This window comes from Astatotilapia calliptera, chromosome 6 (genome assembly GCF_964374335.1).
Source record: "Astatotilapia calliptera chromosome 6, fAstCal68.1, whole genome shotgun sequence".
In the NCBI taxonomy this organism is placed as follows: domain Eukaryota; kingdom Metazoa; phylum Chordata; class Actinopteri; order Cichliformes; family Cichlidae; genus Astatotilapia; species Astatotilapia calliptera.
Genome location: NC_137427.1, coordinates 9,636,034 through 9,663,025, shown reverse-complemented (window position 1 = coordinate 9,663,025; position 26,992 = coordinate 9,636,034). Strand labels below are relative to the sequence as shown.

Here is a 26,992-nt window from a genome sequence, read left to right as displayed (position 1 = left end):
TTGTTTTTACTGAGTTTTAGGCCAGTTCTGTTAGGAGCAGTGCAGAAGGGATCAAGAGAAAAGAGGTTTTCAGCTAGTGTGCAGAGTCTACCTTATTGAATCTGCTGGTGAAAGAAAGTGTTGACACTCATTGTCTTTTTTTACCCTTTCTCCTAAGTCCCTCTGTGTCAAATGCACCCTTCCTTCAAAAGCCTCGAGTCCAGGCGTCCTCTCTCCCTCCCCCTCCTAGCTCTATCTTTCTCTCTGTGTGCCTCAGCTCACGTACACACCCTCCTGGAAGGGCATTGTTTGCACAGAGTACCAATGTAGAGCTTTTCAAACACCCTTTACCTCTGCTGAGTTCATCTCAGTCTAGGCTCCAAGGTCAAAAGCGTGATTATCTGCTTGTATCACACTATTTCAGTTCAAGCCAATAGCACAAAACACCATAATTATCATTGTTTTGTGAGATTATATTCTGCCCCTATCCTAGTTGTGGGTACATTTTCAAAAATCTCTGATGGCATTTTAAGTCTGTTTTGTGTAGTTTTTTTCTCTTGTTTTAGACGCTGGTGCAATAATCTCTGCAGTTTCATTATGTTCTGCTCGAATCGTGTCCTAGCTGATTAATCAGCTGACTGGCATTATGCGTAGCACACTAAAAGGACAGAAATACAAAGGAAAGAGAGATAACTAATAACCGTGCCTCCAGTGTCACCCCTCAGTGTGACAGGGGTTTTGTTTGCCTTCAGGGGTAACTAACCAGTGGTGTAACTGCTAAATTGTAACTGACATCGCATTAACATGAGAAGCTTGGCTGTCACTGTTCTTCTCTTTTAGCTTTTTGTGTGTATAGAATAATTCATTTAGTTCATACCTATTCTATCCATGGTGAGTTTTATTTTATTGCTTTAAGAAGAAGTCTTAGTTAGAACCTGTACTTTCTCCTCAAACCTCTCATAGATTTATTGTCAGAAATTGTGGGTCAGGTCAGGTTAGGTCAATATGAAAGCTGAAGTCTGTGACTGTAGTGTGAGAGAGGACTAATTTGAGCATGTTGGCCACAAACCAAAGCACTCACCTGATTGGATGGGCTGTGCAGTGGAGAACAGACACCAATGTGGATAAAGAGAAATCTGGGGGGTGGTGATAGGGATACTCGTGGCGGGGGGTTAATTCGTGATGGTGGAACTGTAGTCTTGACTTGTGTCATGTGCATATTGCCCAAGCTGAACTAGTAGCTGTTGCTTAAATTGGCACTAAGCCTTTGCCCTCTGGCCAACATGTTTTATTGACTGCAATAACTTGGCCGAGGTATCAAATGTCCTTTTGTTGCCCCCTGGGTAAACTAAGAAGCCTTTATCTGTGACTTCAATTAGTAAGAGAGGCATTATTTCAAAAATAATGCAGCGCTAAATATAAGCTATTTGAGCTCTGTGAGAATATTTCCAATATCTATGAACACACAGTTAAAAATGTTTTTGTGGAAATTTTCCCACAGCAGCTAGAGTGACTCAGACAGGACGGATAAGGTGAGATAATGTAGTATGTGACAAGTTCTTGTTGTTTTGCATTACTTAAAATAACAAGAAGCACTCTGAGAGCACAAACCTCCACCATGGCAGCTCACTTTCTGGGGAGTATTTACTTTTAAGGGAATCATATTGTATTTTGTAAATGTTTATTGTGTTTTCTTCTTTTTAAACAATATACTTTAAGAAGTTTGGACTGCAGTAAAAACAAGTGTAGAGAAAATATGTGCCCTGTTAAAACCCATTTTAACATACTTGATATAATTCTAATTATTTTTTGTATTGATGTGGATTTTTGTTGAATTTTAAGTTTTTGATCATAAGTTTATTTTGTTTTGTCTCAGAAATACTTGATATATATTTAATCAGTTATAACAAGGTCGTTATAAAATTACGGAATAAACTATACTCAAAGTATCCAGTGCCAACATGGTAGTGTGAAAAGCTGTTGTCATTTTAAATAGCTCTATAGAACATTGTTATCACTTTGACCTTCAAATTACTTTATTGATTGAAGGAGGGGTCAAAAGCCAAATGTGTCGTGATGTTTTAAATCTTTATACACCTTCTATATGCTGACAATACACAGCACACTTAAAAGAATAATAGTTATAACTTATAAGGCTTTTTGTCAATTTCCACCTAATAAATCACTGAGTTGACCTTGAAGATCTTGGTGGACGTGAGCCAATTAAATCGTTAACATGACACCACTCTACATCCCTAGAACATTTTATCAGATTTAATTAAACATTTTTCAAACTATGGTGTTTACAGACAGAATGTACGTGTGTATATATATATATATATATATATATATATGTGTGAAAAACTCCGTTTTTCCTGAAGAGCAGTTATATGGATACAAATCACATTTGATCTCAAAGAAACTACAACACTTTGTAAACTGTTTGGAGAAACTCACAACACAACAAATTTTTACAGTTTGTATTTTAGTCACTGGAACAACTTTAAATTTAGTCGCACAAATCTTGTGATATCTAGTCGACTGAAACTAGACTAAAACTAAAAGAATTTAGATACTTAAACTATGACCTAAAGTAAAGAAGTAAAGTAAAGCTAAATCAACATTTCCTCCATATGCATATATATACACATATACACATATATATATATATATATATATATATATATATATATATATATATATATATATATATATATATATATATATATATATATATATATATATATATATATATATATATATATATATGTGTGTATGTATATATATATATATATATATATATATATATATATATATATATATATATATATATATATATATATATATATATATATATATATATATATATATATATATATGTGTGTATATATATATATATATATATATATATATGTATATATATATATGTATATATATATATATGTATATATATATATATGTATATATATATATATATGCAACCCATAACGGCAATGCTCAGTGGCTAGTGGATCTGAGGGCAGACCATAGCGACCTCCCTGAACAGGGTCCAGTAACCATCACAGTGGCAGATATCCAAGAAAGGGTCTCCAGTATGAAGAGTTGGACAGCACCAGGGCCCGACATAGTTCACGCCTACTGGCTGAAGAAGCTGACTGCACTCCACGAGCGTCTGGCAGCACAAATGAACCAGCTGCTAGTTAACGAGAGACACCCGGAATGGCTAACTGAAGGCCGGACGGTCCTGATCCCCAAGGACCCCAAGAAGGGACCGGTCCCCTCCAACTACCGACCAATAACCTGCCTCAGTACTACATGGAAGCTCCTGTCAGGCATCATATCGGCTAAGATGAACAGGCACATGGGTCAATACATGAGCGGGACACAGAAAGGAATTGGCAAGAATACCAGAGGCGCAAAACACCAGCTACTGGTAGACAGAACAATCAGCCGAGACTGCAAGACCAGACTGACCAACCTGTGCACTGCCTGGATTGATTACAAGAAGGCCTATGACTCAATGCCCCACAGCTGGATACTGGAATGCCTAGAATTGTACAAGATCAATGGGACCCTAAGAGCCTTCATCAGGAACTCAATGGGGATGTGGCGTACAACACTAGAGGCCAACTCCAAGCCCATAGCACAAGTTACCATCAAGTGCGGGATCTACCAAGGAGATGCTCTGTCCCCACTGCTGTTCTGCATAGGCCTGAACCCCCTCAGTGAGATCATTAACAAGACTGGCTACGGATACCGACTACGGAACGGAGCAGTTGTCAGCCACCTCCTGTACATGGATGACATCAAGCTGTATGCCAAGAGTGAACGAGACATCGATTCACTGATCCACACTACCAGGCTATACAGCAATGACATTGGAATGTCGTTCGGACTGGAGAAGTGTAGTCGGATGGTAACAAAGAGAGGGAAGGTAGTCAGAACTGAGGGGATTGAACTACCAGAAGGCAACATTGCAGACATAGAGGACAGTTACAAGTACCTGGGGATCCCGCAGGCAAATGGGAACCATGAAGAGGCCGCTAGAAAGGCTGCAACCACCAAGTACCTGCAGAGGGTCAGGCAAGTCCTGAGGAGTCAGATGAATGGTAAGAACAAGATCCGGGCCATCAACACATACGCCCTGCCCGTGATCAGGTACCCTGCTGGGTAATAGGCTGGCCAAAGGAGGAGATAGAAGCCACTGACATAAAGACAAGAAAGCTCCTTACCATGCATGGAGGGTTTCACCCCAAGTCCAGCACCCTGAGGCTGTACGCTAAGCGGAAGGAAGGGGGCCGGGGACTGGTGAGTGTCAGCACCACAGTCCAGGATGAGACAAGGAACATCCAAGAATACATTGGGAAGATGGCCCCAACTGACCGAGTGCTCAGTGAATACCTCAGGCAGCAGAAACCCAAGAAAGAGGAGGGAGATGAGGAACCATCATGGAAAGACAGGCCTCTTCACGGTATGTACCACCGGCAGATAGAGGAGGTGGCTGATATCCAGAAATCCTACCAGTGGCTGGACAAAGCTGGACTGAAAGACAGCACAGAGGCACTAATCATGGCACCCGCAGGGGCGTGCTGGGTGTTTTATATATGTGTATATATATATATATATATATATATATATATATATATATATATATATATATATATGTATATGTATATATGTATGTATATGAAAAAAAAAAAACACCCAGCACGCCCCTGCGGGCGGTTTATCCTTCTAGCTCGGGTCCTCTACCAGAGGCCTGGGAGCTTGAGGGTCCTGCGCAGTATCTTAGCTGTTCCCAGGACTGCGCTCTTCTGGACAGAGATCTCCGATGTTGTTCCTGGGATCTGCTGGAGCCACTATATATATATATATATATATATATATATATATATATATATATATATATATATATACATATTAGTTTTTCACACATATAATGTTACTGCACAAGGATATTACTCCTGATTGGATCACTTCCAAACTCATCCCACCTTTAGGTATTGTCTCACTTTCGTCATAAATAAAAGGTTGTTGACAAAATTAGCGGTCAGCGAAATTAACACTGTTGTACATACATATGTGCATGTTCTAATGTGTACAACATTAGCTGCAACTGTTTTTTTTTTGTCATGGAGATAACTGCAGATGGTTTCTGAAACCTTCTAATGTTTCTATTCTCTTTTGTTTCCTCCTCTCTCTTCCTCTTTGTCCTCTCTCTAGTCATTACCTTCAGTCTCAGTCAGAGCCCAATGCCCTGGATGCCTGTGTTTTCTCCCTGAGCAACCGGGCGGCCTCAGTCTCCAAGTGGGACACCTGGCTCCGAGTTGACCTTCACCCTGAACCCCCCAGCCCCAGCCAAGCTGTCCCACCCTGTCTCAACCCCCCTCACTTCTTCTCCTCGTTCTTCTCTTTCTCCTCCCTTCTGGCCCCCACAGGCCCATCTGGACACCCAGTCAGCCTTCTCCCTCAATGAGGGGCAGGGGGAGGCTAAGGGGTCCCTGGACGTGGACCCTCAGCCTCTTCACATTGCCTCACAGGGGTACTTAAGTGAGCTGGGACAACGAGCCTGCCATGATGTGTCAACTCTAACTGGTAGGTCTTTATTTTTTTTAATGGTGGTTTGAAAGTCAGTGTCCTACCTAAATATACAAGTGAACTAAGCTGATCTGCATGTTTCTTCAGTTAATTCTGACTCAGTGTGCATCTATTAAGGCAGAGCTTCCCAAAGTGTGGGGCAGAGCCATTGCAGGGAGGGCGCAGTATGAAAAGGGGAAAAAACCCAAAACGCTTGGACACTGCTAGTACGGGACGCCCACACAAACGCAAAGCAGGAGATGAAGCATAGCTGAATATGTTTCCAAACCAACTTCATTCTAAGCCAAAGACTAGAAAATATGGTGAAGCATATCTGTCCTTTGGTTTCACCTGCACAAGTGTCAAGATAGGTCTCCCCTGCATAATTGGTTTTCCCTGCGTCGGGAGCAGCGCTGGGCTCTTCAAATCACGGACAAACAGGATCCCACATTCTTGATTTTTAGTTCACAAACACTTCTTGTAATGACTAACTACTCCTGACATTTTGGAGATGTTAGCTCTTTATACAGTAAAGTTACAGTGGGATACAAATAATATCAGGCTGATCCTGCCACGATTTGTTCCCCCTGTCTAAATCACGGACAAACAGTATCCCACAGTTTGTCCGTGTGACAGAGAGGCACAGAGAGGCATTTTTTGAAAAATGTATTGATAGCAATGTTGAAAAAACAAAGTGTAAAAACTGAAGATAGAGACAAAATACTGTTAATCTGACTATCTGCCATTCTGCAATTCATCTCATGTAAACAATAACGTGGCGCACAGCGTGACGTGAAAAAGGCACATACCTTTGACGTTGCGTGACGAACTCTGCATTCCTCGTCCACACGTAAACGCAAAACAGGAGTTTTGAAAAATCTCCGTTTTCGGTGATTCGAAACGCCGTTTACGTGTGGACGAAACAGCTGTGTTTTCAAAAATACCCGTGTAGCTGTGGACGTAGCATAAAAGAGTTAGTAGTTTATTTTATTACTACCTGTAATTTATTGCAAATTACTTGTATTTGCTTAATTGTTTACAAAATATTTGAGGTGTGAAATAATGGAGCAAAATATGGGTGTGTGTGTGGTTGGAGATGTGACTGTGCGTGTGTGTGCGTGCGTGTGTGTGCGTGCGTGTGTGTGCGTGCGCGCGGGAGGTGGGGGGGGAGACATTTTTCTTGTAAAACAAAGGGGGGCCTAGCAAAAAAGGTTTGGGAACCACTGTATTAAGGGATTGCATTGCATTGCAGATTCAATCATCTGTCAGTAGAGGGCAGTGTACACTTGCAGGTGACATTGGCTTTGTTTTGGGTCTTAATGTCCACTTTCTTTTTGTTTTTCCTCTCTCTCATATTAATCCATACACTCATCAATCTTCATTAAAAACATACATGTGCACACAAACAATCCCCACACTCAGACCTTTGTTCAGATCTGCCGGAGCTTGAGATAGTGAGCCTCCTATCAGAGGGTCAACCCAACTACACTCTTCGAGCAGACAGTGTGTTTGGATATGACAACGACGACTGGCTGCACACCCCTCTGGTGCCACCAGAGGTCGTACTGGGACTCACACATGACCAGATTGAGGAAACACTCAAATACTTCTGTGAGTACTGTTTCATTTCAGCTCTGACTGAACTGTAAAGTTGTTGTTAGAAAGGCTATAAAAATGGATTATTGACTTCTTTAACTCTTGTTAAAGCAGCAACAAACTTATTGTACTGTAGCTGTTTGTGAAACATGCACAGTGAAGGAATTTTAAAACATTAAACATCAAAACTGTTTCAGTTTATTAATACTCTGGAATGTCTTTGTTTGAAAACTCTCTTCAGGATAAACCATCAGCTCTTCTATTAAAGTTATTACTTTAAGTCACAGGTGTCGAACTCCAGGCCTCGAGGGCCGATGTCCTGCAGGTTTTAGATGTGTCCTTGATCCAGTGCAGCTGATTTAAATTGGTAAATTACCTCCTCAACATGTCTTAAAGTTATCCAGAAGCCTGGTAATGGACTAATCATTTGATTCAGTGGGTTGAAACAGGGTGATATCTAAAACCTGCAGGACACCGGCCCTTGAGGCCTGGAGTTCGACACCACTGCTTTAAGTCATTCCAAAACATACATTATCTTCTTTTTCATTCATTATAAGATTGATTGTTTGTTTGCTGTGGGTTTTTACCTCTTTGCCCTTAGAGGCTGAATGGGTATTGTCGCCACTCCCCCGGGTGGTGCGTAGCGTGGACACCCAAGTTTTGTAAATTCGATAACTCAAGAATGACGAAACTCAGGATTTTGTGATTGATATCATAGGTGCATGTACTAAAAATCTTAGAATCCCTCTAAGGTCAAGGGCAGGGGTCAGATTTTCTGAAAATCTTGTGATTGAGATAATTGAAGATGTAGGATTTTCTAAATAATACCACACTAAAAGTAAGGAAATTTGTGTTTGGATGATTTTTTTCCTGTTTTTTTACAATGCTTCTTTGCTACAAATCCTATACTATTAGAAAGCCTGTTGATTTTCTCCTTAAATGGTAAGACATTTGTAAGGGAAATTCATTTTTGGGTTGGGCAGCAGAGTTAAGCATGTGGGTTGCTCCCATGAAAAACTTGTCAAATCTTCTCTGCTGATGCCAAACAGCTTTTGTTTGGTGTTGTTTGTTGGATTTGAAGATTGAAGTATGAAGAAACAAGACATTGTGACAATTTATTAATTTAACAAACGGTGGAGGAACCATACACAGGCACAAAAGCTTGACACCTCCTCCTCGTGCTGGTCACGCACAGCTGTGGGACAGCGTCACAGTCTTCTACCAGCATTTGTTGAAAGTCAGCCAGTTTGATTGTGTTATTCATTCTGGAACGAATGCTGTCTGCTGTCTTTGCAAGCTCAAGCTGATCCCACAGGTGTTCAGTAGGGTTGAGATCCTGACTGCAGGCAGACCACTCCATCCTCTCCACTCCCAGATTTTGGAGGTAGTCTCTAATAAACCCTGCTCTATGGGGGCGAGTATTCTCATCTTGGAGCACAGAGTTCTGTTCCAGACTGTGGAGATATGGGATTGCCACTGGTAACAGAATCTCATCTTGATATCTCTCTGCATTGAGATAACTCCAAAACAAGCCTTGTTTTTCTAGTGAGGGAGATGTCGCCCCACGCCATCACACCGCCTCCAACAAAAGTAGATATCCTGTTGGTGCCGTAATCAGCATAGCATCTCTTTGACCCTAGGATCCAACTGCCACTGGCAGAATCTGGAGTCATTGCTGAACATAACTTTCCTTCACATTTTCAGGTTCTAGCGCACATGCTGCTGACACCAATGCAAATGGGCCTGATGATGAAGGGTAGTCATGGCAGGCCTCCTGGCATCTCTGAAGGCCTCTCTGGAGTGGACATTAGAGACTGGCTGTGTGTGGTCTGTCTGGTTAGAGAGTACCTGGGGTAGAGAAGATTTGCCAACATTTCCATGGGCAGAGCCCACATTCTCATCTCTGCTGCTCAACCCACAAATGCATTAGATGTGGCACATTTAAGGGGGAATAAACAGACTTTCTAACAGTAGTTTGGAAGCTTTATTATACATATTTATTGCTAAGAAGAATTTTTGCAACAAAGAAATAATTAACCAAACACAAATTTCCTTATTTTTCTTTACTACTTTATTTTTTTCCTGTTTATATATGCCGTGAATTGATAAAGGAATTGTGCAATCAGGTTGTTATCTTGTACTTCTGTTCAATCAGATCTCTTTTTGCTACCACAGTCTCCCCCTGCAGGACGTTAGAAAAAAATGCAACTTTAAATATATGTGCACTGATGTCTATCTTCAGACGTTAAAGTCTGTGTTTTATATACAGTCTATGATTATCACAGGCCCTGTTGTGTAATTCGTTCATTTAATACGTAAATGTTTGGTGGCAGTAGCAGGGAACGTCATCAAGCTAAGCTCCTTTTGTGATGTGCTAATAGTTACCCTATGCTAGTTTGTCTCTTCTAGTTGAATTAGCGTGACTCTCTCACTTTAAAAAAATACAAGCATATTTAAAGTCGTACAGTATAATTACAATTTCAAATGTTTTTCCTTCTGTCAGTGTGTTCCTTCTACAAGAATGCTTGATCCATGGTCGGGTAGATATTTCGACTGAGATCTGTTTAAGGCTGCCATCTAATCCTGTTTATGTTAAATTAACTTGTTTCCGAGTAGGTTTGACCTTACCGACATATCACTTTGACAACCAACCAAACAGTTTCAGAGAAGAGGTAATTCCAGGATGACATCAGATCGTGAACAAAGCTGTAATCCAGCTGAAACGTTAATCCAAGTATGGAAAATGACCCCCTGACTCAAAGTACCTTTTGTAGAAGTTGCAATCAGTTTTCAGTTTTCCAGCTCTGAGTCTTTATTCAATGTGCACGTTTGCGGTCAATCAAATTATATTTATGCAGAATTGGTTTTGCCATTGTAACAGAAACTGTAGTATCTATGGATTCATGCAAAATTAAGTTCTACTTGTGTTTACAGACGATAGATAAACATGATGATAAAATATTTTAAGTTGTGTTAAAGTTTAGTCTTTCACTTTCCTGAATTGCTGCCTTTTTAGTGGGCTCAATCTCCCAAAATGTTTCATTGTTGCCATAGGGGGAAAAAAAAAGTTTATTTAATTTAGTAAACGTGTACTGACTTCAGCTCCTCATAGTTGTTTTTACCTTTAAAACATCACAAGAATAAAAACGCGTATTGTCACAGGGAAGTAAGAATTAATTAAAATGTAGAGATTGTCCCAAGAGAAAAATCAAACAATCATTGTGTTAATTTTTTGCCTTTTGTTTTAGAGCTCAGTCTTTGCCCGAGTAAAGTTTAGGTTTGGTTCGTTGAACATTAATATGTTACTTTTGATGGTTGGCCAAGAATGTTCTCACGGCCGCTTTGTACTCGATAAGGTACTGAAGGAAAGACAATAAATGTGAAGGCGCGCCTGTCAACATAGTAATCGAAAACAGACTAGTTAGCTGTTGTGCAGCACACAAAGCACGTTTCGGTTTGCTTTGTAAAGATATAAAGGGAACGGTACTCACAAGAGTGAATATGAAAATTTTAATAGTAAGCTGCATTATTGTGTTTATGGCCTATAAAGTTTGGTGAATGTGTCATTGCTATAGTGCATTTAGTTTTTATTCTGATCAAAGACTGGATAAACTAACTAGTCATACAAACTTACAGTTTTCGAGTATTAAACTTGGAATATTAAATATTAAACCTTTCATTTCCATTTATGCTAAATGTTTTATTTTATTATTTTAAATGGAGAATAAATATTTCAGGAAGCTCCTTTTCATAATGTTTAAACTTGGTGGTAAGAAATAAAAAGGACCTTCCATCTCTCTGGTCGTGCTGTGCACCCAACCTCCCCCACGCGCACACACGCACCACATTTAGGTGAGTCGCAGATGTCAAATGTCACTAATCCGATTAAGCAGTCATGACTTCTAAGCAGTTTATGCTGCAGCTCCGCAAACAGCATATCCTAATGGCGACTCTGACATCACTACAAAGACAATGTTGGCAGTCACTTGCAACACTGATGTTAATACATCCTCTGTTTTAAATAAAGTCATCATGAACTACTATAGAGTAGCTGCAAGACTCAATGCATCTGTTGTTATTGTCCTGAAACATGTTGACTTGCTCTCAAATTATAAAATACAGCTGATGAGAGAATCCTAGAATTGGATTCTGTAGTTCTTTGAGGTATTAAATATTGAATTAATAATTTTGTTAATACATTTATACACTATTATACTATTGTATGTTTCTGTCATTATAGTTGGATCTCTTTTCATAAGGAATAATTTTATATATGAAGCTAAATATGTAAATAACTGCCCCATTACCTTATATTGTGTTTTTGCTTGTTTCTATATTTTAAAAATTAAAAAAGGAGTTAGAGTGGTTTCCTGTCCCTATAGCCCTGATTTATAGTAATAGGATTGCATGTTTGTGTCCTCGTAATGTTAAATAGGCTCTACCTACGTGATGCCAACCCACGTATTGCTATACGGAACAGGACAGACTAACCTGACCCATGCAGACTGTGCCATGCTGCTGTGACTCTTTTTGGCATGTGGCATATGGTGTTGTTTGAGTTCTTTACTTAAGCTCACACCCTGCTCCTCTGTGCTCTTTCTTTGTGTTTTGTTTGCAGTCTTGGAGTCATTTGATATAATGCTAGTTAATGAAAAACACTTTTCAATCATTTCTAGGATTGAGATTAAATCTCTTTCTAAATATTGATCACAGTTAATGTTGAAATTGGTGCATATTTTAGCATTGTGTAGAGTATCTGGCGCGTCATCGAATGTTGAATTTGTTTAATAATATTTATGTAATGATAGTAGATCAAACCACATACACAATGTATAAAGGCGTTGTCTCAAGGTGCTTTATGTTGTAAGGTAAATCCACATATAATCACTGATGTTGACCCCACTCAGTTCATTATTTTGGTTTTTTAGCCTATAGCTTTACTGTTGTACTTTGCTCTTTCTGCATTCTTTGAGCATACAGCTAAAGAGCCAAAAACCTGCTAAGTTTTTGCTCTAAAGAACCAATGTAGCAACTTATAACATTGTGGAACATATAGGAGCTAAAAATTTGACTTTCTTGTAAGTAACTGGTCAGAAAATAAATATAATTGTTTAGCATTGGAAATTGTTTAACCTAATGTGAAAACGTATATGAACTGAACAAACAATGAGTAGTATAGCCAGTTTGTCAAGGAAGTATTAAGATAATTTTTTTAGCGCTATCAAAAATAACAGTAATGATTCACAAAACCAGTGATCCCTAACAAGGAGTGCATGGGAAGTAACCATGAAGCGGCTCAGGCATGCAGTAAAAGGAGATTTTTTGGTTCAATTAGAAACATTGTTCTCCAGCATATTTGGATATTGATTCATGTTTTACCTTTCCATAAAGGATCATAAAGTTATCACAACCAGAGATGCGAGCACTACGTGACGACTGTGCACAACGTTTTTTCTGTAGATGCCCTGAAGCAAAACAAGGTAGCAAGTGACCTTCCAGGGTGTTCCCCTGCATGAATATGATCTCATATCAGCTCATATCAATGATATCAGCTCTCACTTTGCAGACTTTTATCAGTAACATTTGACTCTTAGTAAACAAAGAAACACACAATGAGTTACGCAAGGGTCCTATTTCATGCTATTGAGCTCTTACTCAAAGTTTATAAGGTGATCTTAAGAACTATATCTGCAGGATTTTCTTTTTTTTAATGAACGTGCTAGACTACAGGTTTTCTTTTGTTTCTGGCTGGTGACTTGAAAGTGAAGCTTTTGTCACTTTTTTTATTACTAAGGGCGAAGTCCACACATCATTACTTCCTTATAACCATTTGCTTTTCTTTTAGTTGTGTTGTCTCTTGTCTCATGGTTGAACCATTCCTTCCGTGGACGTGCACGTAATTCACGTGCATTCTTCAGGGAATAACAAATGCATGAATGTCTTTTACAGAATTTGACAGGCACACGGTCAGTTTGTGGGTGAAAAATTAATTAGAAGGTAAATATTTGATTGTAAGAAACTGCTTTGGCTTGGGCAACAACTGAAGTCACAAGATGCACAGACTGGACATATATGATGAAGATGTAGAATATTTGTGACTTTTATATTATTTTAGTGTCTGTAATATTTTTACAGAGAAAAACAAAAAACTTCTTCATTTTATTATTATCTGTGAAAACTTACTCAGTAATTAAGAACAGGGGCTTTTGCCTCCATCAGTCCCCTGTGGGAGTGGGTGTGACTCTGCCTGCACCACTATTACGCAGAGCCCCCTCCTCTATCTGGTACTGCGTATGTGAGGAGAATTAGACCAGCCACTGGCATGGATGGAAGCTACTATCTTGCTCAGTTTACAGGGGTGGGTGGGCTTTGTGCAGCATCCTTTTGAACTGCACCAAATGCCCCAACCAGAATTATTGTCATTTGTAGTCTCATGTCACTCATATCTTTTAATTATTGCTAACAATAATTAATAAATATCAGATTTTATGGCTTGCCATTTAGACTTTGATGCCTCCTTTACCCCTTCTCCTTTCCCCCCCTCTTTTCTTACCCGGTAGTCCAACGTGGCCAGGTGAAGGGAGGCAGGCATGACGACAGATGGCCCTTACAGTCTGACGGATTATATATTAACAACAAGCAGCTCACATTCTCATGCACACGCAAATAGAGGCGTATACACTCACTCACTCACACAGTCTAGTTGATATTGCTTTACCCTACACACACGCCAGCAGATTCATGCCAGAGACACAAATGGTTTGTCACAGCACAGCTGACAGACAGCAGGAGTAGAAGAACGAGGGATTTAACCCATGGACGGAGATACAGAGAGCAGTTTTTCATCCATCACCATGGAGGTGTGGAGCTCCTCAGCATCTGAGGGAGACGAGGAGGAGAGGAGCCATTCCAGTCTTTTAGATGAAATAGCAGAGGAGAACAAATGCCACAACAGCAATAACAATAACAACAACAACAATGACAACCTTTGCAGGGAGGTGACACAAGGTGAGATGTGCTGATCTTCTTCTGCAGAGCTCATACTTAGAAAATAGAAATAAGAGAATGTAGAAGTAAAATATTAAAGGTCAAGTTCAAGTGCAACTCAGATATTCTTGTCTGGTGTACTCTGTAGTACATTGCGTTGTCATGGTCCTCGTTATCTAAGCACTTTAATACTTAATGGTGAACTGCGTATACTGCAGGGTGCAGTTGTGTCACTGAAGATACACTGTGCAAATGAAGATTAACCTTTAACAAAAAGCGAGTCTTTGCAGACCCTGCTTGAAGCTTTAGTTCAAAATTAGAGCATCAAGAGGTGTAAAGTTTTGTAAGTGTATTCAGTTTCAGTTTTTCCTTTTAGTGTTGTGAAGGTCAGAGTACCTGTGAGTGTGTATGCCCATGCATGCTGCAGCAGCACAACCAGGCTGTGTATGCAAGCGATCAAATTATAATTCTCGGTCATTCCATTTTGTGTTTTCTCTTTTTACTGTATGGATCCAGCGTTACACTATATATGTTTTTTCCTTTCTCCTGCAACAAACAAAGGGGGGAAAAAAGCAAAATTAGCTTTAGTTTTTGCAGGACAAGTTAGAGAATTTAGACATATTTCTCTTTCTAAGAATGACTACTGTTTAATAGATGTGCTTTTGAGGAACAACAACTGCAGGTGCATTACTGTACTGCTGCTCTAGTTCCAATCCTATAATTTCAGGAGCTTTTTCCTAAATGTGACTGGTGCATTAAAATGCACCAATTTAAACTGACATTTGCCAAATTGAGACATTTTACATAACATAATTTTTTTTTTTTGCTTTTTCTCCAGATCAGTTTGTATACCAAAAAAAAATCTGGTACTGCTCTAGTACTTTATAAGTAAATGCATGTCTATGTAGGCTTGTTTTTATCTGAATGACTGTGTGACATGTTCCAGGCCTTTTATTTAATGTGTGCATTTATAGCTGTGTTTTTTCCCCTCTGTGCTGCATGTTGTGTGGGTGTGCATGACGGTGCAAACCAAATGTTAATCAGAAATATAAGTCCTATATTTCTTTTTAGTGACATGTATTTTAACTTGGATCTGTCCCTTAATACTGTTATTGACTTGCTTAAACTGCACTAAAAATGTACAGACAGATTTGCACTAGGAAGTCTTGTGAGACAAATATTTTATCCTGCCAATCCTATCAAATGGTCACCTTCAGAACAATACAGATCAATGATCACTGTAAATGTTATTCCTGGAGCTCATCTATGTCCGTCTGATCCCTCAACCTAACAGACGTCATAAGCGCACCTAAGTCATTAAGGAACAGTATTAGACTTGCAGTCCATTGAACTTGACTAGATTTAGCTCAGCCTAGACCCCAAAACCTCTACCTGGATCTGCTCTGTGCCGTGACAGCTGGGTTAAGAGGAAATAGATTAGGTATTTTGGCCAGTGGGATAGAGGGTGTAAATAATACACAGTACTCTAACTTCAGTTTAATGTTCTTGTAACCACTGAGATTAGGCAGTAAAATGTAAAAAAGTAGTGTTTCTTCTTGGTTTAACATGTCATTGTTTTGGATATGTGAAAATGAAAATGTGTTCCTACCAGTAGTCCTGCTGCAGACTTTCCCCTTAGCACTGCACTTTCAGGACAATAGGATTTAAAGAAGTTAACCTATTATCTGATTAACCTTTGTTAATTTACAGATTCTATTGTGGTCATCACATTAGTGCACAAGTAGACGTGCATCACTGTGACGATTTGCTGTTTCGTTTCCAGTTTGGATTATTATTGACCTTGAAGTCTTATCTCTATTGTTGAAATGTTGCTGAACATGTGACATTTTTTCATTAGCAGATTAAATTTCAGGATTTTTGTAACACTTGCATTTGTTTGATTATGCTCACATTTTAAAGAGATTGGATTTTAATACGAGACATTAGACAGTATCTCTGACCTGACTTTTATGATGCAGACCTGCAGAGCTAGTGTTATCATTCAGTGGAGGCTGGGTATTCAAGTGCTTTTGCCTTGCTGCAGTGTCCTTGAGAGAAATATTATCCTGCCAGCTGACCTGTTACATAGCCAACAGTGAGCATTAAAATTGAATCCAAAGGGTGGCAAGCATCATTTGTCATCTCTGTGTGTGTCCTAGAATCAACTCTTTGGCTTTGACACATGATCCCCTCTACTGCTCCTGAGAAGTCTTCAACAAAATAATTAAGTTCCTGATCTCACATATTTTGACAATGACCAAATTTTTCTTTGATCTTAGTAAAAATAAATCCTGTAGATGAGGTTCATGCTATAAGTTATGGCCAATATAAAGTGTTCTTACACAGAGCAATGCGGTACAGTCCAGCCTAACATTGGGTTCCTTCCATTAGGCTGATTAGATACTGACACAGCTATCCAATCACTGTGTTTCTAGGCCAAATTCAGGACAGTCTAATTGTGTGCCAGGCAGCTTCCCATCTCTTTAGCTAAGCTTTCATCTGAAGTAAGATTATTTAACTTTAGAGATGTTGCATACAGAATCGTAAGCTAATCCAGCCAATGTCTGCACATCTTTAAGCAGATTCTAAAACACTGTATATATGCATTTTACACAAATGAGGCATGCCACTAAACAGTACCTATAATTAAAGGCATTATTGCAAAGACAGAAACAAAGTGAAACCACGATCTCATGGTAAAATGGTAAATGGCCTGTATTTATCTAGCGCTTTACTAGTCCTTAAGGACCCCAAAGCGCTTTACATATCCAGTCATCCACCCATTCACACACACATTCACACACTGGTGATGGCAGCCACATTGTAGCCACAGCCACCCTGGGGCGCACTGACAGAGGCGAGGCTGCCGGACACTGGCGCCACCAGGCCTCTGACCACCGCCAGTAGGCAATGGGTGAAGTGTCTTGCCCAAGGACACAACGACCAAGACTGTCCAAGCCGGGGCTCGAACCGGCAACCTTCTGATTACAAGGCGAACTCCTAACTCTTGAGCCACGATCGCCTCATACCTATTAGTAAATGTCTGAAAAATAATTTAACCTATTGAAATTTAGAAATGATGATTACATGAATGCTATTAATGTAAAATCTGTCTTATCTATCCTAAACGAATGACTGATTAATCCTGTTCGCCACTTCAGCTTTAACTGGCTTGTTTATGTCTACTTCACTGTACAGGATGTAAACAAAGTTACAGGTCAATAGCCAGCCACTGTTATCCTTTCCTGGTGTGAATACCTAGTCAGTTTAGTCCCTGTACATAGACCTATATTAGCATCCAGGAGAACGAGGTCTTTAGTGGCGTCTTATCTGGGCTAAAAAGGATCAAGCTAAGAGGATCAGTTTGTGGCTGACCATGTGGAGCTGTTGTGTCTCGAGATCTGGTTAATGATAAATAGCAATAATGTAACTTTATCAGGTAGGCGGGTCTTTCTTCACTCCAGTGGACATCTTGTTTTTATCTTTTTGATAATTCAGGTTCACCAGTGCATCGACAAATGCAACCAAGCACAGCAGCTTTGAATAGAGAAAGAAAAAGAGAAAGAGATGTTACAGTAATGGACAAGAAATATCAGGAAAGTCTTTACACCGTAATATCATGTAACCTATTAAAGGTATTTGTAAAGTAGAAACGGCAAGAGATCAAAGTGACAAAAGCAATCTAGTTGTCTAGTTAGCCTTACACCATCCTGCTGTTAGCACGACTGACTTCTTGCTGTTCTCTTCCATTACCATCTACAGTTATGTCTTTTCCTTCATTCATTAAATTCATCTCTCACTCCTCCCACAGTGCTGTCCTCAGACAGAGTTGGCCAGGTCACCAAGACATATCATGATATCAAGGCGGTCACCCACCTGCTGGAGGAGGTAAGACAGAGACACACAGCAGATGAATGGAATTTAAGAGGATTAGACTTATCTGCCTCACAGATCATCACTGTTTGCCACAGTTTTCTGCATATTTTTGTCACCTCTCTCAGTGCTATCTACTAACATTTTGGTCTTACATAATTACGGTTTAAATTAGTACAGTGTAATCAAATCATTTAAAACCTTAAACATATCTCAACGTATTTATTAATTTATATGTTTGATTATGACTTTGCAGAAAGAGCGTGATCTGGAATTGGCAGCACGGATTGGCCAGTCCCTCCTGAAGCAAAACCAAGAACTAACGGCACGTAATGAAATGCTGGATGAACAGCTTGAAATTGCAAAGGAGGAGGTAAACAGAAAGGCTCCTGATACACACCTGTATAGCGAGATGGAAATATTTCATCTTTGTTGTGCCACACTCTGCTGTGCTTAAGTGATCGTGACTTGTTTTCCTAGATTGCTCAACTGCGCCATGAGCTCTCGATGCGAGATGACCTCCTTCAGTTCTATGCGAGCACTGAGGAGATTGAAAACGCTCAGTCGCAGTCACCGTGAGTACACAAATGTGCACATGGTGTAACGCACAGGGTTGAATGATGACGAGCTGCTGGCAACTTGTTTTGCATATTGTGTATAAGTCTTACTTTAACATATGTAGCTTTTTTCTGACTAAAATTGTATTTGTCTAAAAATCTGTAACAGAGGTGCAATGCATCCTATACTCTAACTATGCTTCAAGATGTTATCACAAAGTACTTTCAGTGGACTTCATGCTGTAGTGGTACCAAAATGTTCCTCAGTGTTTATGATGGTGAATGTCCGCTATGAAGGATTGTGTTTACACTGTTGGTTACTACCTTGGGCTTATACATAAGTAAACAGACGTCAGAACATCCCCACTGATCCTCTCAATGTCTTCAGCTAGTAAAACCCTCCCCATCAGCAGTTAATCATTCCTATTACACATTATTAGACTCTGTTAACTTAGATTCATCGCAGTGATCCATGCTAATTATTTTGAGCGTTAATTATATTATAAAATAGCCTATTTATACAGGGCTTAGCACTTGATCACTCTTTTTCAGAATCAGAATCAGAATCAGAAAGGGTTTTATTGCCAAATGTTGAGCAGGTTTACAACATTAGGAAATTGCTGCAGTACTTAGTGCAAACATACTGTCAGATAATGCTTAAATAAACATAAAAATAAAAATTAAAAGTGCTAAGTAGATAGATATATACATGAGTGCAGGTGGTGATCGGTGCAAACATGGAATGATGCAGTGAGCACAGTGTAGGGTCATGTGTTAGTGGTAGGAACAGTCATGTGGTTTGTTCATGAGAGGTTCTGGTGCGAAAGGACCAGAACCTCCTGCCTGAGGGGAGCAGGTCAAACAGACTGCGTCCAGGGTGAGAAGGGTCAGCTATGATCCGAGCTGCACGCCCTAGTGTCCTGGAGGTGTACAGGTCCTGCAGAGATGGGAGTCTGCAGCCAATCACCTTCCCAGCAGAGCGCACAACATCAACATTTTCATCACTTTTCTTATAAAAATTTGGATTTTATTTAATATAAATGCATTTCTTTCTTTCTTTAGAATGAAAAGGAATGAATCATCAAGTTCACTCACCAACTTCATCCACTATGACTTCCTACAGCAGAAACTGAAAGGTTTAGAGGAGGAGAACCGCAAGCTCAGATTAGAGGTATGCACTAACTTTGAAATTAAAGAGATATTCCTGTTTGTTATGTGTTTATTTATTCACTTATTTGAAAATAAATAGTACAGTATGCAGTGCGTCTTTGCACATTGCACACAGAGTTTTCAAGACTGCTGTTCAGCATCACATATGATAATTGATTATTAATAATTTTTTCTGCAGGCTACTGAGCTCTCAACGGAGACATCAATCTACGAGGAGCAAGAACAGGAGCTGATGATGGTGTGTGTGGATGAGCTCTGTAAGTGTCACAGTCTTGCTTCAGTCAATGAAAATGAGAATTATAAGTCAGGCACAAGGAAATTTATGGGACTTGTGTGTTTCAGCATCTGCCAATAAGCAGGTGGTTGACTTGTCGGAAGAGCTAGCGCGGAAAGTAGAGGATTGTCTCAGGCAGCAGGAGGAAATCAGCTCGCTGCTCGCTCAGATCGTTGACCTGCAGGCACGCTGCAAAGGGGTGAGAGGCTCACACATGTGCACAGCTTTTGTTATGGATTATATTAAAAACTTGTGTTAAAACTTTTTGAATTCTTTTCTCTTTCCGTCTAGCTCACCCATGAGAACGAGGAGTTAAACCACCAGCTGAATGCCTCCCGTGAGAGCCAGCAAAAACTGAAATCTGAGGTAAGATACTCGCTTTGTAATCTCTGTGACTTCAACGGCATTTTTGGTGTTGGATTAAGATGATTACATGAGCTCAGTTTTGATTTGTCTTTGTGTGTGGCTGAAAAGCTCTCATAATATAGACACAGATGTAGAGTTTGAGGTGTTTACAGAAACCCATTTTTGGCTTTAGATAGATATGCTGATTCCAGCACCGCTTGGTGATTTATTATCAAATGTGTATGTGTAGAAGCTTATCATAGCAAGCTTCTACATATATATTCAGCTGCTCCTGTGTATTTTGTCAGTGGCATGACACTTTTCCCCCCCTTGATCTACAGTTTGACTGATTTGTCACCCCCTGTCTCTAGCTCAAGGACTTGCAGGACAAGTACTCAGAGTGTAAGGACATGCTCCACGAAGCCCGAGAGGACATTAAAAATCTTCGAAACAAGAGCCTGCCAAATAGCACCGTGCAGCGGTACACTTCATTGGCCTCAGTCCTCCCCATGGACTCACTGGCAGCAGAGATTGAAGGCACTTTCCGCAAAGGCCTAGACACCCCAGCTCCCTCAGAGTACAAGTGAGTCTGTAACCTGCGTCTGTTTGGCTTATATGCACATTTAAAAAAATCCTTATCCACTTTGTCTGGTCTAAATTGACCAGATTGTACCGTGAATATTGAGTAGCAGTTGTAGTTTCATGTTCCTGTTTTCATAAGAATTATTTTCTAGAACTACAGAGATAACTAAAGTTAAACAAGTTCAGCTCTGGGAAACCACCTTTATACCTTAAGTACTTAAATTCTGTGGTAGTTCCACTCCCTGCCCTATCACACCTTAAACTCAAATGCCTTCGTCAAGTGGCTTTTACTTTTATAGCAGCTCAGCTTTTATTAGACACATTCCTTACAGAAGAAAAAAAACAGCCGGTACAATAGTACTGACTGAGTTGATGCATGTTTGAAAATAATTACTAGTAAGGTTTAGTATGTTACATGTTTATGTGTTGTTGTGGTAATTTTTTAGATTAAATTTATGCGATTTGGATTTCAGGGAATAACAAGTTTTACTTGACTTACGTTTTGTTAGTACGTAATGTTTTCTGTTAAAAGAACTACATCAATGTCAATTGTGTGTAATGACGCTACTTGACATCCATCCATGATTTAGCTGAATAAATGCTTAATGTTAGTTTTGTATTTGATAATTAATGATTTTATAAGGTGTTAGATGGTGTCAGGAAAATGGAGTGGGCCAGTAGTTGATTACAAACTAGTATAATTTTTATTGTTTTGCGTTCTCTTGTATAAACAAAGAAGAAGAACATTGCAAATATGTTTTAATCAGTCTGTGAAATTCTGAACAAATTAATAGTGGAGACAGTGACTTTACCCCCATGAAAAATGATCCGTAGAAATGAAAAAGGAAACGTGAAAAATGAAACGCACATCTATTCTTGCTTTTTCTTCTCTTTCATCTGTGTCTCACTCTGTGCATCTTTGTTATGGCATTTTGCATTCAAAGCAATCTGTAGTTTGTTGATTTAATTTCTTGTATGGATGCATTCCCCGTATTTGGGTAATTTTTTTGTTTTAGGAGACAATATACTACAAAGAACAAGAACATCATCAACCAAAATGTTAAACAAAGTGAACCAGAATTTGAAATGCAAATTGAAGTGAAAATCAATTACAAATTTGACCATTTATTTATTCAATATATATGTAAATAGTATATGTCATATACTATTTGAAAGATATGTCACTGATATATAATAACGCATTTTATTTGAAAAAACAGAATCTCAGACTTGCCTCACTCTTTGCATCAGCCTAAGATCCATAGCGTGAGGCATTCACTTTGCCAGCAGGCCTGTTAAGCTAATAGACTTAAAGGTATTGTAGGTTACACTTAAAACTGTTACAGCTAAATTTTAACTGACACAGCATGACACCTTGGTATATCCCAACACTGACCCCTTTTGCTTATCAGTACCATACTGGTACTGTTAACTGGTAGTTTCTTTTGTTAAAAGAGTCTCCAAACAGAGGAGAATCTTTTAAGTTCAAGTTTGAAGGGTTTTCTTTGTTGCTTCTAAATGAATGGCAATTATACAATTTCCCCCCTGTAGCTTGTGTAAAATTTTGATGAGTTTCAATTCTGAATATTTTTTTGGAGGAGTGTGAATGTGTAAGAGAGACACTCATGTCATTACTTTTGCTGTTTCCTCTGGCAGGAACCACCCCTGGCGTGTTTTTGAAACCGTGAAAGTGGTGAACAAGGCTGTAAGGCAGCGGTCTCAATGCCACTCACCAGGTGTGCCAGGCTCCAGCCCGGTGTCCGCACCTTCCAGCTCTAACAGCACCCCTCGGACCAGCTACTATGGCTCCGATAATGCCAGCCTGAACTTGGAAGACAAGCCGAGCTCCAATCATGCTCAGAAGGAAGACAGCAGGTAAGACTGCACATCAGATGCCACAGTAATGCCTAAAGATTCGACACAGATTTTACATTTTGGGATACAGTTTGAAGCTGTAGGATGTTGACTTTAAAATAATGTTGTTAATTTTTCCTTTTTAGCGTTAGTGGGCCAAAACGTTTAGGTCAACCAGGCACACCAGGAGGCCAGGATCTCGAAACTGCCTTGTGCAGACTCTCAGTCCGCCAGCAGAACCACTCTTCTGACCGACCTTTCTTCGATGTGGAACGCGAACGTAAACTCCGTGCCTTGGCAGCAGACAGTGAGGAAGGCGAGGGCTCTAGTGGCTTCCTGACGCCAAATTACAGCCTGGCCTCCAGCCCAGCTGCTTCAACAGGCACCAACTACTCCAACGGTAGCTCCCGACACTCCTGTGGCTCCTCGGGAGGATCCAGGTCCTACCTACCTGACCGTCTGCAGATTGTCAAACCTCTGGAAGGTAAAATTTTTAGCTTTATGTTTCTCTAATCATGTCTTCAAACCTGCTTCAGCATTTGTGCAGTCTTGATGAAGCATAAGAAAGTAAAACAAGACAGAAAATGACGAGCTTCTTCACCTTAGCCTCTGTAGTAAATGCCACGGATGAAAAGCTGCCCTGCTCAGAGAGCAGTATTTGTAATGCATCTGTATTTTTTTACCACACACTTCAGTGGCAACACCTTCTGAATCTCTACTCTTCAGGCTCAGTGACTCTGCACCAGTGGCAGCAGCTGGCCAAACCAAACCTGGGAGGTATCCTGCATCCACGCCCGGGAGTCCTAACTAAAGACTTCAGGGAGCTCGAAGTTGACATACAGCACGTCTACAGCTTGAACGACCTGGAGGAGGATGAGCCAGACCTGTCACACCTCTCTGGAGCTCACGGCATGAGTACGACACATTGGCACACTACACACACAAGTCAACTAGTTGTCTCATTTCTACTCAATTCCAGATGACATATTTACTTATCTTCTCATTATAGAGGATAGCTCCCATTCCTTGCAAAATTAGTGCAGGGTTCATCTTCATTCAGTCTTTTAGTGACTCTTTAGATGTGTGTCCTTTCCCACATGTGTAGTTTAACCTACCTTTTTCCCCTCCATGACCTCACAGTCTCTTCATCGGGTCCCAACCTCCCTCAGACCCCTCCCACACATCCCATCACCACCTGCCAAGTCCTCCAACCCTCCCTAATCATCCCCTCCTTCTCCACTAGGTAAGAACATACTGTTTTGGGGTTATTTCGTCTTTGCTCATTGTGTTTTTTCACAGCTCTGGCCAAGGTAAATACTCTTTAGGCAGTGTTAGTTGGATTTTTTATTAACCTTTTAAACTAGATTTACTAACCCAAACTTTTTTTTCCCAGTGTCAGTTTCATTAAAGCGGGCCTAAATTGTTTGTTTTCTTTTTTTTGTGAAATTGTGTGCAGCGATACTAAATATGGGCAAAGTTTGACATAATGAGGTCACTGTGTATGCTCTTAACACTATGGCCATCCCAGGCACATAGCTCTTAGCCACAAACTGCTTTTTAAGTATTCTGTTTGCAAGGGACAGCCAATCAGAAGTAAGCTGTCTTATAGGAAAGGTGGCTTTAAAGGCACCAACACTAAAATGGTTCATTTTATACAGAAGATGACTTGAATGAATTACTTCCCCAAGGCTCTAAGGCTACTAATTTAGACTCCAAGAATAAAATTGTGGAGCTGAAAATGAGCACAATAGGTCCACTCTAAACAGGTATAGATATTACAGATTGCAGTTGCTCTGTCTTTCCTAACTTCCATTCTTTACCCTCTCAATGGTAGAAAACGTCTGTCAAGGCTCTTTCTCCAACTCTAGAAGGAGCCACCAGGGAAAAGTAAGAGCCTGGTGTTATAAATGCACTCTGAATGCTTGATTAGTGTCTGTAATATTAACGACAGAGGCATGATCTCCAGCACTTCCAGTCCTCACTCTGTGCATGAAATGAGTGATCAATAAGTCTAGAAAGGAGTTTACTGTGTAAACATTTTAATATATTTATAAAACATAGATCTACCTAAATCTAATGTACTGCATTGCCTTCCTCGGTAAAACAATTTAAAAAGTTGGTTCACTGCTTTTAGATGCTAAGTAGGATGTAGTGGGAGGTCTGTAAATGTTACTTGATGCGCCATGAGTCCTACTTCCATTATGCATGTTATCTTCTACTAACGCTGTGCCTACCGTTGTAACATCTGCTCTTACTTGTTTTTGAGTTTTTTATTATATATATATTTTTTACCATCTCTTCCACTTTCTTCCACACCAGATCTGTTTTCCTCATCACTGGGATATTAACATCATGTTTCTCCACTTTTTAGTGTTGATGTGCTAAACTAACCAAAACGTCTCACATCGTCTTTTTTTCCCAGTCGGTTTATATGAATATGCATGTGCTTGTAGAGGAGATGTTATGTCATTTAGTTTTAATATTTTGTTTGTTTCTTTTTTTTTAATAGCCTTCACTCTTTCGGCCTGCCACCTTCTCGGGACCGTGAGCACGTGAGCACTTCACCAGCCTTGCAGCAGGACTTTGGCCAGGGAGGCCAGACAGCCACCACAGAGCTTAGCACTTCATCACTGGGACTCCTGCAACTGCTGCAAGAGCGCGGCATCTCAGCTTCCCGTCATCCCCACCACAACCTGCACTACAGCCGCACTGGAAAACCTTCATTTTCTACAGTATCAGACAAAAGAGGAGACTTTTTCTCACACAAAGAAGGACGAAGGAACATTTTTAGCTGGAACTTGGTGGAGAAGCTTCAGAGTCTTGGGTTGCACAGAGTGGCAGCCTGGGGGATGAGGGGCCCCAGTGACAAAGACAGGGAAGCAGTCAGACCTCCTCCGAAAGTGTGATGCATTCACCTCCACACTCCTCTCTCATTCACCATAGTGACTTTGCATAAAGCCATGCGATTCCTACTGTGCACTTCAGTGCCCACCACAGCACCCGTGTCTTGAAAAGAAAAGCCACAGAATGTGTTAGAGCCATACTTTCAGTTATTGGTAGTGTGCAGTACAATGTTTTTCTATGAACTTGTGCACGGTAAATTATTCTTTACATGTGGGACATTTTCATCTCAGGAAAACCACCTGATCACTGCTGTGTTGTTTGATTCACACTTTGCTTCTTTTTACGCAAAAAGGAAAATGATGAAGAAAAGAAATATTTTATACTTTTGTGTTTTGACTTTCCTTTTACAATTTGCCCCACCCGCAATCACTGGTTTTAAAAAAACCTCCTCACTCGTCATTTTATTAGTTTCCAAAGAGAAACATGAGCTATGTGTAAATAATAACTGTCATTTAGGGAAATGAAAAAAGACAATGTGCTGTAAATTACTGAGAGTAGAGAAACCACAAACAAACCAATGCTGTCCCTGAAAATGCACTAAAACGCAGTCTGGTCTTCCTGCTTATTCGCTGCTATGTTGACAAAAGCATATAGTATATAAGTATGTCAAACTATTCTTAGAAAGAAGCACTGAGAAGAAGCCTGACGATCCAGTGACTGAACTGAGTAATGTTAATAATATTAAGCAGTCTGCCTTGCAGTCCATTACTTGCTCTCACATGCACACTTCCATTTCACCTCTAAGCTGTTTAAAGTTACGCCTTTATGGACTTTATTCTGAGCCAAACCTCACCACAACCAAATCGGATTTGCATGCTGTATGGAAGACGGTGAAGCAACATGTTGACTCCAGTGACTCAAAGTTTTGTTTGTATAAATCTGCTGTATAAATCATGTCATCGGGAATTTTTAAACCACTGGGATTTAAATTTAACCGAAATCACGCTGGGCATTTCAGAGTGATATCTGTGACAGTAGGCGCAATAAGTAATATGTAATAAGTACAAGAGTTATCATGATAATTTAAACAGCATCACCCTGGTTGATCAATCAGCTCTGGCGAAAAAGCCACAGGATAATGTGGATTTAAAAGGGAAGAATTCATAAACAGAGATTTGTGTTTCTACTTAAATTAACCAAACGACTGTTTCTGTGCGCTGTTGTTTGCTGTAACTCTACATGTCAGTGTGTGCGTGAACTGTACCACCTGTGAATAAATGTTTTCATTTCCACCAAGTTCACTTTTGACTCTTCGTCCACTCATCACCAAAGATATGGAATAAAAACAAGTGCA

The 26,992-nt window shown here is 39.9% G+C and overlaps 2 protein-coding genes across 5 annotated transcripts; both read left to right on the top strand.

Annotated features, from left to right (window-relative positions):
• Positions 1-4,918: 4,918 nt before the first annotated feature.
• On the top strand, positions 4,919-9,277 carry LOC145429159 (uncharacterized). The gene is made up of 4 exons (XM_080302205.1): positions 4,919-4,979; positions 5,263-5,574; positions 6,979-7,167; positions 8,857-9,277. The coding sequence occupies exons 1-4, from the start codon at positions 4,919-4,921 to the stop codon at positions 8,910-8,912; spliced, it is 618 nt and encodes a 205-aa protein (XP_080158331.1). The 3' UTR covers positions 8,913-9,277.
• Positions 9,278-13,819: 4,542 nt separating this feature from the next.
• On the top strand, positions 13,820-26,934 carry hap1 (huntingtin associated protein 1). Of its 4 annotated transcripts, XM_080302352.1 has the most exons (15): positions 13,820-14,160; positions 17,951-18,027; positions 18,269-18,385; positions 18,493-18,587; positions 19,632-19,740; positions 19,918-19,996; positions 20,082-20,212; positions 20,305-20,379; positions 20,730-20,941; positions 22,597-22,815; positions 22,941-23,278; positions 23,521-23,709; positions 23,935-24,037; positions 24,629-24,681; positions 25,304-25,444. In XM_080302352.1, exons 1-14 carry the CDS (start codon positions 13,968-13,970, stop codon positions 24,660-24,662), a joined length of 1,971 nt encoding a protein of 656 aa, XP_080158478.1. In that variant the 5' UTR covers positions 13,820-13,967; the 3' UTR covers positions 24,663-24,681; positions 25,304-25,444. The 4 variants fall into 4 exon arrangements, with proteins under 4 accessions (XP_080158478.1, XP_080158477.1, XP_080158479.1 ...); XM_080302351.1 differs by lacking the exon at positions 24,629-24,681 and having other exon boundaries at positions 25,304-26,934; XM_080302353.1 differs by lacking the exon at positions 23,935-24,037 and having other exon boundaries at positions 25,304-25,490.
• The last annotated feature ends 58 nt before the right edge of the window (positions 26,935-26,992 follow it).